This window comes from Podarcis erhardii (assembly GCF_964252035.2).
Source record: "Podarcis erhardii genome assembly, chromosome: 13".
Taxonomy (NCBI): domain Eukaryota; kingdom Metazoa; phylum Chordata; class Lepidosauria; order Squamata; family Lacertidae; genus Podarcis; species Podarcis erhardii.
In genome coordinates this window covers 51,132,398-51,144,893 of record NC_138502.1, presented here as the reverse complement: position 1 = coordinate 51,144,893, position 12,496 = coordinate 51,132,398, and the positions used below count along the sequence as shown (strand labels likewise).

The window sequence follows — 12,496 nt, the reverse complement described above, 5'->3', positions numbered from 1 at the left end:
TGGACAGCCCTGTAAGACCTTGCAAAAGCATCCCAGGACCCCTGGAGCCAGCAGGTTGAGCTCACATGAGAGTGGCGCCAATGGTTTGAGTATTTGCATTTTTATGTATATACGGAACCCTTGGAGCTCAACCCCTGCAGAAAATGCAACTGTACTGAATACCAAGCAACATCTTCCTGGTCTCCTTATTCAGGAACTAACTGAAACATTGACACATCTCAAAAGCGATATAGCACTTTTTGGAGATCAAAGCTATAAAACTGATCCATGTATCAGGAAAAGGTTGTGGTGCTCTATTGTGTTATTTATAATATTGAAGAAAAACGGGAAGAAATTAATTATCTTGGATCTCAGCCATGAATAGTGATTTTTTTATCCAGTCAAGTAGCTTTAAAAATAGCAAACTTGGTCACTGTTTTCAAAATAAACTATTTTTTTTTTTTAGGTTTACCTTTACTTGTTCAAAGAACAATTGCAAGAACAATTGTGCTTCAGGAAAGCATTGGAAAGGGTCGATTTGGAGAAGTTTGGCGTGGAAAATGGAGAGGAGAAGAAGTTGCAGTGAAAATTTTCTCCTCAAGAGAAGAGCGTTCATGGTTTCGTGAAGCAGAAATCTACCAAACCGTTATGTTACGTCATGAAAATATTCTGGGGTTCATAGCTGCAGACAATAAAGGTTAAGTTTTTTTTTAAATTGCTTCTGGTCCCTTTTTGCTTGTTGAAATCTCATAATGCTGTCTTTTGCACTTTGTGTCAATTTGAAGTAATTTCTACATTGGCTTCACGTTAATGTTTGTGTTTCATGTATATGCCCCATATTGATTTCTATTCTGTGAATCATAGAGTTGTAAAGTTCAAAGGTGATGAATAAATTGCTACCATTCTTCATCTCCTGGAAATACCCAGAAACTTTCAGTGAGGAAAAAATGTCTTCTCTCTTTTGAATGAAATGCTGCTCATATAATTGATTTAGAATTGCAATGCACATTTATGAATCTTCATGGGCACTAAGATCAGTTATAGTTTGTAGGCCTGCCAGTAAGGTCAAGTAAGCTGGCAGGCACAAAACAGCCTTCACCTTGGTATTCGCATGTTGTAGAATTTCCTCAAGGGAAGCATAGTTGGTTCTTTCCATGTTAGCTTTCAGATGGCTAGTTAAATGCCAAGTCATTACCCTGTTTTAAATGACAAAATTGTTTTAATTTGTTTCATAGGATTACTAATCTGAATAAGAATCTGCTAGTAACTATTTTGCGTTAGTTAATTTTTTTAGGTATTGATTGTACAGTACTTTCAAAAAACTGTTAAGATTGTGAGTTTCTAGGAATACTTTAGTCTTGGAAAAGGGCATATAATTAATTTAAATGAATGAAGAAGAAATAAATCACCAGATTTCAAATGTTCTGGTGATCTTTGTATTTTCAAAAACAAAAAAAATAATTATTCAGTTGTTTGCAATTACACAAACTGCTTAGATATCATTGACTAGATGATCCTTGGAGTCCCTTTCATCTCTATGATTCTGTGACTTCATTGGGATTGAAACAGATGGTGTATGCAGGATTACAGCTTTCACCATTTCTTACGTTTTAGCATCAGTAAATGCTAACTAACTTAGTAGAAAGAGACCATAGTTAAATGAAATGCTTACCACATACAAGATAATAATTTTTATGTTTTGCTTTTGGAAATGCTTCATTTTATTTCTTCTGGTTTCCCCCCCCCCCCCCAGATAATGGTACATGGACACAGCTGTGGCTGGTGTCAGATTATCATGAGCATGGCTCTCTCTTCGATTACCTAAACAGATATACCGTTACTGTGGAAGGAATGATAAAACTAGCTTTGTCTACTGCCAGTGGACTTGCACATCTTCACATGGAGATTGTTGGCACTCAAGGTAATTTACTAAATTAAGTATGTAGCATTATTAATATGGACCTAATAGGGGGGGAAAGGGGGGGAAATCACATGGTTATGCTTGTGTAATAAGGAGCTCCATGCCTCCTTATTGGTGATTTCTTATATATTAAACATATACAGTGGTACCTCGGGTAAAGTACTTAATTTGTTCCGGAGGTCCGTTCTTAACCTGAAACTGTTCTTAACCTGAAACACCACTTTAGCTAATGGGGCCTCCCGCTGCTGCCATGCCGCTGGAGCACGATTTCTGTTCTCATCCTGAAGCAAAGTTCTGTAACCTGAAGCGTATGTAACCTGAAGCATATGTAACCCGAGGTACCACTGTATAATCTCCCTGTAAAGCACATTAGACAACACATAGCAGCCTTTTTGAGCAATTTATAACAGCATTTACTTACATTTGAGATGCCTCATAAACTCTCATGGCAGTTTAGTTTCAGACAAAATATGTCTTTATATATCCCTATTTCTCTTCTAGTCTTAATTCTATATAAAACATACTTTGGTTAGTTTCCTGCTAATTTTGGGTTCAGATTTTAAAAATATGTTTTTTTTTTATTAGTTTGCATTTTTAATAGCAATAGTAGAAAACACATCCACGTGTTCTGTCAGTGTAGTATTTCCCTCCGCCCCCAACAGAGGAATTAGTCATTTAATAAATTCCTCTCTATCATGTTATATGGGCAAATGTGAAACACTGAGATGCAACTTAGCACATTAACAAGTGTATGTTGATTTAATTGAAATTAGGATTGTCATAGTGGAATAATGGGGGCTGTTATTGGGTGTTTTTACTTTTTTGATTATGTATTTTGTGGTTTTACGTTTTGATTTTATTCTGTGAACTGCCCTGAGACCTGCGGGTTTAGGGTGGTATATAAATTGCAACAAATAAATTAAAAAATTAACAAAGTATGCAATACAAACTACTTTTCCCAGTGTTCAGTAATCAGTTCATCTGTCCTCCTCTCATATGTTGCAACTAAAATCCTGCTTGCCCAAGCAAGACTCAGAGGTAAAGATGGACTAAAAGAATGCCAATACTGTGTACTTTATGCATCTGGAAGCTCTTAAAACATTATATTAATGAGGTGTATTTCAATATGGGATTCTATATTATGTTAGAAAAATCTGTATTTTAATTGTATTTTTAATTGTATTTTAATTGCTTTTATTATTTCATCAAATTAAAATATTTTATTTTGTGAGATGCCTGGAGCACTTACGTTATGGAGCAGCTATGTAACTTCAGTTAAATAAATAAAGCTTCTTTTTTACCGGGTCAGGCCATAGGCCCAGCTTGCTCATTATTGCCTGTGCCAGGGTTGCCAACCTTTGTGGGCCAGCGGAATTTTGAGAAAGTGCAATGGGCTGGTGTGAGAACATAGTATAACACAAAATAGCTGCCACATCCAAAGGGGCAAGGGGAAATGCCACAAAATGATATTAGCACGCTCCTCTTCTTAGCCACCCCATTGGGGAGAGGATCCTTATCAGCCACTGCTGCACTCACAGACAAAAGGTTTTTTTGCACCTTGCCTTTGTTCAGAACAGATGGAAAGGTGGTTTTCTCATCCTGGTATCCAGGGAAATGTTGAGTTATGGTCTGAATGACTAGTACCCAAATTTATTTAAGGTACTCAAATTAATAGGATAAGTAATTACTACAGCAGCATCAGTATTACTTTCGTTGCATCTTTCCTAGGCACTCAGAGAGCTTCATGTTGTATCAGTAACCTTGTTCATATTTGTCAAGTGGTTAACAAAATTTATGTCCACCCGCCTTTCCCTCTACAAACTCTTATACTTTGGTACCATGTATGAAAGTTGCTTTATTTGACTTCAACCATTGCCAGAGATCAGCTTTGAATTTCAATTTAAATGAATAATTAAGAAATTTCTAGGAAGATGCACTAGTTGATTAATAATTTTCTCTCTGTGTTTTTTTTTTTAATGCAGGAAAACCAGCTATAGCTCATAGAGACCTGAAATCAAAGAACATATTAGTAAAGAAAAATGGTACCTGTTGTATTGCAGATTTAGGCCTGGCAGTAAGACATGATTCAGCTACAGACACAATAGATATTGCACCAAACCACAGGGTGGGAACAAAAAGGTAAAATTAACACTCTTTTAAAAACAGAATATATTATATTAAGGAGACTGATAAACATAGCCCTAAACTTAAATGTACGACTCCCCCAGGGTCTCTTGGAGAGCAGGCATTCTAATAATGGAAACCAGCGTAGTGCAGTATTGTGCTGTTTGGGTCTTAAGGATCAGTTTCCCACACAACTGTGAAGCTACACAGATAATTGCTGTTTGTTACCATAACTTACCTGACAGTGTAACTGGTGGTGTTGAAATATTGCTGGTGGTTGCAGTAGCGCCTCTTCTCCTCACTTCCGGCCTCCATGCCTCCTTATTGGTGAATGATCTAGAACTTCTGGGTACTGCCTTCTCTTAAATAGGTGATCAGAAGGTGCTTTGTTCCTTTCTCCCATAGTCATCCTGTTGATATAATAAAAACAAAATTACTGAGAAGGAGAAGAGTGTGCCCAATTTCTCAGAACATTTTATTTTTCAGTCACCCATACCTACCTGCCTTTTGCAGAATAATTAGTGCTTTGAGAATCATTGTAAATTATAATATAGATTTGTATTTTTAAACATAGTTGCTACTTAAGGGCAGCTAATGGCTAGGCTGCTTTAACCTGGCATGAACCTTGTTCTTGCAACAGCTGGTAAAGAGATAAACATCTATATGGACCATTTTATGTATGCCTATGTACTCGAACCTGTATCTCACATGTGTCTTCACTGAACTATTACTGTGGGATCATTCCGGAACACAATTACACACTGCAGATATTATTACAGTGGACCTGATTACTCTTTAAATAGCAGTATCGCTTTGCTTATTTTTGAGAGATTACCAAACTCGAATAAAAGCCTGCTCAAATTGATCTAAAGGTTTAGTTACCAAAATGGCAAGATTGTACATAAAATGGCTTTGTAGTTTTATGACACACAGGTGCAGGGATTAAAAAACAAACAAACCAGTGCAATGGTTACTTGTTACAAGTTTCACATTGCTTGGTTTATAATCTTAAATAGATCCTATTGTAGAAGTAGAACTAGGCAGGGAAATGGCCTTTTATGGTGTGAAACCCAGAGGAACTGCAGGGAAACTTAAATAGACCAAAAAAGTTCAGATCTTGAGATCTGTAGGTGAGCAAGATCCATGAAATAAGAGAAGTAGAAAGTGAGAGAGGGTGACAGGCAATGGCTCCCTTTCTTGGAGATTCCTTTACCCTGATATGACTTAGACTAGCCACATCTGCTTCCACTCTGGATTTCTAAATACTCTTCTAATAAAAAGTTTGAAAATATACAAAGCTTCCTTTTGGGATGACAGAAGGCTTGTGCAAACACTACTGAGAAGCAGGGAGATGAGGAGAGGTGTTAGAGTCCTCAGTAAAACTGGGAGGGGGGGGACTTTCATTTACCACACAACCTCCTTCAGCAGATATAGCACTGTTGTGTATGTATACACCACTTTTTCCTTTTCTGCCTATGGTGGGGTGTTCAGAACATCCTGCTTTCTTCTCTCTGCACACAATCTGCACCATGGCATTTTGAATCCTGTCAGGTTCAGTTGCAGAAAAACAAGTGTCTGTGCCCTCTTTGCGTAAGTCCAGTTTAGAGAGCAAGGAAATGGTCATGGAGCAGGAAGAGTCACACGTGCATAGCCCACATATTACGTCACATAACAGGGTGTCCCTGTCCTGAAATGATTGGAGCTTCTGCATGCCTCTCAGTTACGCAGAAGCTCCTACTATAGTTACTTCTTTAAAATCTTGGTTGACATGTAGAGCCAGGTCAATAGTGAGTATCTTGAGAATGTCATTATTGTGTAATGCCTAACTGGCAGAGTGGCTCAACTGTTTCTAGTGCCTAATTAAAGAGAAATAGAGATAACTGTGTTTAGAGACCACTGCTTGATAAATAAAACATACTGGTTTTCATTTTGATAGGTACATGGCTCCTGAAGTACTTGATGATTCCATAAACATGAAGCATTTTGAGTCTTTCAAAAGAGCAGATATTTATGCAATGGGATTAGTGTTCTGGGAAATAGCTCGGCGATGTTCAATTGGTGGTAGGTACAAACAGAAATGAAACAGAATTGACTTCAGATTCTGTCATGGCAACAGTTAACTTACAACTTGGTTTACACATTTTAGGAATTCATGAAGATTACCAACTACCATATTATGACCTGGTTCCTTCTGATCCTTCAGTTGAAGAAATGAGGAAAGTTGTTTGTGAACAGAAACTTCGACCCAATATTCCAAACCGATGGCAGAGCTGTGAGGTGAGGTTTTTCAAGCTGTATCAAAATGAGAATATTTTAAAATGTATTAAAGCAGCTTAGTTTGAATTTTTAAAAATCAAAACATTGAGTTACATACTCAAAAATGAAATTGATTGTACCTTGAAGGATACCCGTTCACCTTATGCCTTTAACTATGGGACATACCTAATCACACAGATATGAAATAACAAGAACAGTGGTGTGGGGTGCAGAAAATTTCCCAGTGAAATGCTTTTCTATAGGAAATTTTCAATTTTTAGAAATGCATGATTTTATAAAATTATGGTAATTAGTAAGAGAATTGATAATACAAATCATATTGCACAGCTAGAAGGAAATTGTATTGGATTGAAAATATTTAACTTTTCATGTAGTTATCCATAGGAACTGTACATACCTACGCACACAAGCATGTTAATATAGTTTTTCAGTGTTCTTTTTTAAAATTAAACCTGTGGAATAATAATTATGTTAATGAATTTTTACATCTTAAAATAATGGCTAGTACTCCAATTCAAATTATCTTTTAGATTCTAAAACTTCACAATGTTTGAATTTTTTTCCAAGTAAAGCTTAGAGTTTGTTTGAAAATAACATTTCAACCACACTCAGTGTACTTTATAGAATCTTCCACAGTCAGATATTTCAGTTCAACTGGCTAATGAAATTAATTCCACATGTTAATGCCACATTAATTAATTAATGCCACATGTTAAAACATTAATGCGACAGCTCTGCTTACTAATATGCCAATCAAATATGCTAAATTAAATACCAATTTTATGTCGGCAGGAAATTCATAGCACTGAGATACAAAAAGATGGGAAGTTACGGTATGAAAGCTAAGCTTCTGTTTCACTTCTTTACAGGCCTTGCGAGTAATGGCCAAAATTATGCGGGAATGTTGGTATGCCAATGGTGCAGCAAGGCTAACAGCTTTACGCATAAAGAAAACACTGTCACAGCTCAGTCAGCAAGAAGGCATAAAAATGTAATCTTGGAGGTGTTGCTGAAGGATACTTTTAAAGGACCATATCTGCACCTAATTTGTGCATTAAGAAGGCTAATTGTTCTACCTCACTGGGGGAACAGAAGGATATTCCTGCCTTTTGTACAAAATAGGAAGATCAGTTATTAGCCCAGGATTTCTATAGATGCAGTGAAACTTTGTACAGCTCCCTACCTTGCACTACGGACTCCTCTTTCCCAGGACACTTCAGCTTCAGTAAAACAAAAATTGGTTTTCCAAGGATTAACGCTGGTCCCTGTTTTGTTGAGAACATGAAGATGATGCTCGTGCACACTATCGCACTGAAGGATATCTTGAAAGTTTTTAAAGCTATTTGCTTTGTTCATGGTGGCACACACTATATTCTGAACCACTCTTGGCTTCTTATCAGATTGTGTAGTTTTCTGGCTACTAGGACACTTACTGTTGGACGTATTTATCAGGATTTGAAGACATTACCTCATCCACTCTGGAAGAACATATACAACATATGCAGTTATATTTTGTATTTCTGTTATTTTGCTTCAGAACATTACATGCCTTCAAAATAGATTGTACTGTACCAGGAAGTGCCACTTTTCAATTTTTGTAATGCACTTCAGTAGGTATATGCAAAGCCTTTGGTGCTTGTAGAATGATAAAATATATCTTGACTAAAAGGGAATTTTATACTACATTTGGAATTCTTTTTACCAAAACCTCTTAATTCTGAAGACTAGGAATTTTAAGTATATAAATTAATTCTGTGCTGTTATTAAAGTTGTGCATCACAATGAATTGTGGTGTCAAAAGTGGCACTTAACTTTTAATGACCCGTAAAGAGTACTTCAAGATTCTTTTAAAATTTGATATGAGGGCTTAATCTGAGAAAATAAATTTTAGCACTCTAATGTTATCTGGGGCGGGGGGATTTTTTTTCTGCACAGACCCTTACCCATTCAAAGAACAGCGCTCTTTACTAAAGTGTCACCTGTTTCCCTGCTTCTCGAAGGGTAATCCATGTGTAAAAACATTGCATTTGGGTAGCCTTATTGTATGCAGTCCTTGTGTGCAAAGCAGTAAACTTTCCCTAGCATCTGTAGCTGTTGTGTGATCTTGATGGTCAGGTCAGTATGTGCTTTCTTAACAGATGGTTGGCACTATTGGCTCTGACGTCACCAATTGTATATATCTGGAGATGTGTAAGGACTGAATCTAGGTCCCCACGCTCCTAAAATGTGGTGCCATTGGACTTCTCCATGCAGGCCAACTCCTGTTTGGTGGCAAGAGCTTCACATGTGGAAGTATTTGCACAGCTTGTGGCTCGCCTTGAAAGTCACTGCTTTGAAACCTCCATCTATTATTATTACTAAATCACAGTTGGATAGTAATATACCATTTGTTTTCTGGTGCATACAGGTAGCTGTAAAATTTGCTGCTGGATGTAAAATACTGTTACATCTACAATACTGAAAAACTGTGCTTGCGTTTTAAGGTGTATTTTGGGTTTCATTTATGTAAATCTTATATCTGGTGCACAAATCAAATTTCTATTAATGTATCTTCAAGCTAGTTACATTTATGAAGAACCATGAAAAACTAAAATCTTTTTTAAAAAATACTTTTGATTTCCATAAAAGTTAAAATAAGCTAGCAAGCAAAAACTACCTATTTAAGTTTGTCTTTCTTCAACGCAGACATAAATGAAAAGGTGAAGACTTTGCCCACCTGCAATTTTTTACAGTGATGTAGAATGAAAATAATATTGGTTAGCTGTACTGGCCCCTGTTTTGTGCACATTTGTGAAATTGCGTATAATTGAAACCCATTTAGAAAGCCTGCAGCCGCCCCATTCCTCCCCCCCCCCACCCCATTCCGCCCTTTAGTGATATTTCAGTGATGTCTTTACAGTATTACATTTCCAAGTCACTTTCAGGTTCAGTGTGGTGCATGTCTACACAGTCGCACAAATACTGAATGTGCATAAATGGGGGGCTGCCTGCATACCAGTTATCAATCCTTAACTTCCCATGATTCACTCATGCCAAAATGATTTTTCTATTTTAGTCTAGAGAAAATTATGAGGTTAATTTTTTAGCAGTTCTTAAAATAGACGTTGCAGCAGGAAAATTGTATATCATGAAAATTGTACTTTGTTATTTGTGGCTTCAGCTGTGATGATATAATTTTAGTCATGTTTTCCATTGATAATTTGTCAATATCTTTCGAATGAGTGCCTGTATATATTACATAGAACGTTTTTAATCTGTTGCTTGTAAAGTCACATGTAGATTAGGGATGGGCATATCCTCTAAGGCTTCCTCACATTGGTTCTGGATTTCCCCAATTCTGCCCCTAACAGAAAAACTTGTACAGAGCCAGTCTGAGTGGCTCAGATGGTTCACCTGTTCCCTTCCTTTGACTCTGCTATCCTATTGCCATCCCCCTCCCCACTGTCACTACCATCCCTTCCAACTTGCAAAGCACTTTCTTTTCTTTACCTTCAGGTATGGAGTGGGAATGGCACTTTTCTATCCTCCTGATTCACTTACCTGGTTTAGGACCGAAAGCAGCGTCCCTTGGTAATTAAGGTCCTAAAGGGCTAGAGGTTGCCAGTTCTTAACAGCCACCACTTTCGGTCCTTATGCCCTGCAAAGCACATCAGAGTGCATCTGTTAAGAGATGTACAAACCATCACCTTCATTTCCCATTTTAAGGTAAAGCAAAATGATAGGTGGGGAATGTGCTTTGGGGGCTAGAGGAACAGTGGGGAAGGAAGCTGGGAGCCATTTGCTAACCTGGAAATCAGGGGTTGAAGTCTTAAAAGCTTGCTTCTCTTTGGAGGTAATTTTTTAAGAATTCTAAAAATGGTTTCCAGTTTAGACTCAGATTCACCATCACAACACCTCTGATATGCATCTTTAAGCAGCTAGGCAAGTATTCATATTTTTTTTCAGTTTTTGTTTTGCTCTTGAGAGTCCATGGGGACCAAAATATTTTGGCACTCAAAACATTTGAATGTTATACCTTTAAAAATCTGGTAAAATTTTGATGAAAGCTGTTGTGTAATGTCTACTGCACAGTACACATTTGTTTAATAAGGGTTTTTATAAAGTCGTTTTTAAAAATAGCATTACAGTTGCTGTTCAGATCTTGGACATATGATCCAATTGCTTACAAGACACATCAAAGGAACAGTAGCAAGCCTTGTTACTCAGATGTCTTGAGTGCTGTAACTTTAGGTACTCTTAATCCTTAAGAGTTGGAGTTTTATCATAACATTTTCATTTGCCTTTTCAGATTTTTGTAGCCTTTCACACCTTCATGTCTTGTAAACCTAAAAATATCTGTATATATGAGTGGCATAGTTTTTCAGATTCATACCTAGTAAGAGGCTATTCTAGCAAAATAACCATCTGTCAACTGAGTGCCATGGATCCACTTTTTAAGCTAGCTCCTTGTTCATACTGTGCCATTAAAATGGTTTGAATGGTACTTGATTTTTTTTAACATGTAAAAACTTGCTTTAAACTTAAATTACCTCTTAAAAAGACCAAGGTACATTTACCTCATTCTGTATATAAGGTTTAATATTTTTTCAGAACATTCTCAAGGTTGGCAATTACTTGTCTCTTTAAAATATGAGTATTATATGCATAAACCTAAAACCTTGCTGGTTCTGATACAAAGCTCTGTGTGTGCTCTTGAAGATCTGCTAATGTGAGCTTTCCTGTTGGCTTCAGAGATTGATGTACTCTCAAGGCTCTGATGCTGGTTTTGTAGGAGCTACATGTGCACACTGAAGCATCTTCATGTTTAAACCAGCCCTGGATCAAGCTGATTGTATATTTTGTCTTGTGCCCAGATTGCGCATTTCTTTTTTCTTTTGTATTTTTTTTGCAAATATGTTCTCTGTTTTGTTGAAATAGCACCAACTCTTTCAGAGTTATATGGGTAATGACACATACATTTTTACATTTTGGATGATAAATTTTGAGCATCTGTACAAATGTGTTACTTTTAAGCCTTACAGAATTGTTCATTGCCCCATTTATGCTTGATAATGTATGTGCAGTAGAGTCTACGACAGAGGATTGTAAATAGTCTAAGAATGATTATTATTGTTAAGTGCTAACACTACAGTAGAAAATAATAAAAGCAATTATAGATTTTCTTTCTAATTAGTAGATAACATACTTGTGCTTTCTTTTTGGGAAATGAAGCTGCTTGCTGTTCCTGTACATTGATTTGTTTTGATGCCTGTTCTCTCCCTGCCCCCTGCCCCCACTTTTTTAAGGCATAGTAAATCTGTGAAAATTAAACAGAACTGCTTAGGCTCACACCAGGGCCCTTTGAACAGCAGTCCCCAGCATGTAGTATCACAAACATCTATTTAAATTCCCCTACAGTTTAAAAAACGGATTGCCCTGCAGGGTGGGGGTTCTGCTCAAGGAGAAAATATCTATAGTCCTCCTGTTCTCAATGACCATTATTTGAATTCTGAGCTTGGATCTGTTGACTTTTATAAGCACTTTGATTCGACAAAAATGGAGGTGCTGGTTGGGAATAGAATTTAGTTGTTCATGGTGTCTTGAACTAATTAACATCTGTCCAAACAGGTATATTTCGTAAAATATCCTGAGTCTAAAAATAGATAACCTGCTAGAGCTGACAGAAAAGTTTTGAAATAATTGCATTACCTGGGGGACATCAAAATTTTAATATTACTGCTTCAATATATTCATTTTTAGGGAGCTATACAGTTGCCACTTCCCACAGCAATCCTAAGTTATGCTAAACAGAATGATTTGCCTTGTTGCATCCTATCCATTGTGCATTCTAGCCAATCTTGGATATGCTGTATCCTCTCATTATTTCCTGCATCACATTGGCCACATGTCTTTGGTATAAGACTGATAGGCTGAAATTCAAGCATTGCTCTACCCCATGTAGTTTAATGGCACATGCCTTATTTTCCTAGATAAGGCTCTTCTCTTATTTCTACCCAGCCTTGATTGCTGTTCTAATTGGCTCAAACATAACTGCACAGCTTTCAGAAACTTAATAGTGGAAGAGGTTTTATGAGTTGGGACTTAAACACAAGAAGGGACCTTGTGAAATGAAGTGTAATGTACTAGTCTTTAATATCTCATAGAAATCTCAAGCAAAGAGCATATATCCATGGCTTAATCATGGATGCACTGCTA

The 12,496-nt window shown here is 36.9% G+C and overlaps 1 protein-coding gene across 2 annotated transcripts in view; it reads left to right on the top strand.

Annotated features, from left to right (window-relative positions):
• The window catches only part of TGFBR1 (transforming growth factor beta receptor 1), a 72,540-nt gene that overhangs the window by 10,714 nt on the left and 49,330 nt on the right, over positions 1-12,496 (top strand). The window contains exons 4-9 of one of the 2 annotated variants that reach the window (XR_014150432.1): positions 446-676; positions 1,733-1,900; positions 3,883-4,039; positions 5,961-6,085; positions 6,171-6,301; positions 7,171-11,141. Coding sequence is in view for 1 of the 2 variants with exons in the window: in XM_081836333.1 (XP_081692459.1) it covers positions 446-676; positions 1,733-1,900; positions 3,883-4,039; positions 5,961-6,085; positions 6,171-6,301; positions 7,171-7,296 (938 nt within the window). In the remaining variant the exon portion in view is untranslated. Of the gene's footprint in view, positions 1-445; positions 677-1,732; positions 1,901-3,882; positions 4,040-5,960; positions 6,086-6,170; positions 6,302-7,170; positions 11,474-12,496 lie in introns of those variants that run through there. The other variant, XM_081836333.1, reaches the window with a different exon arrangement.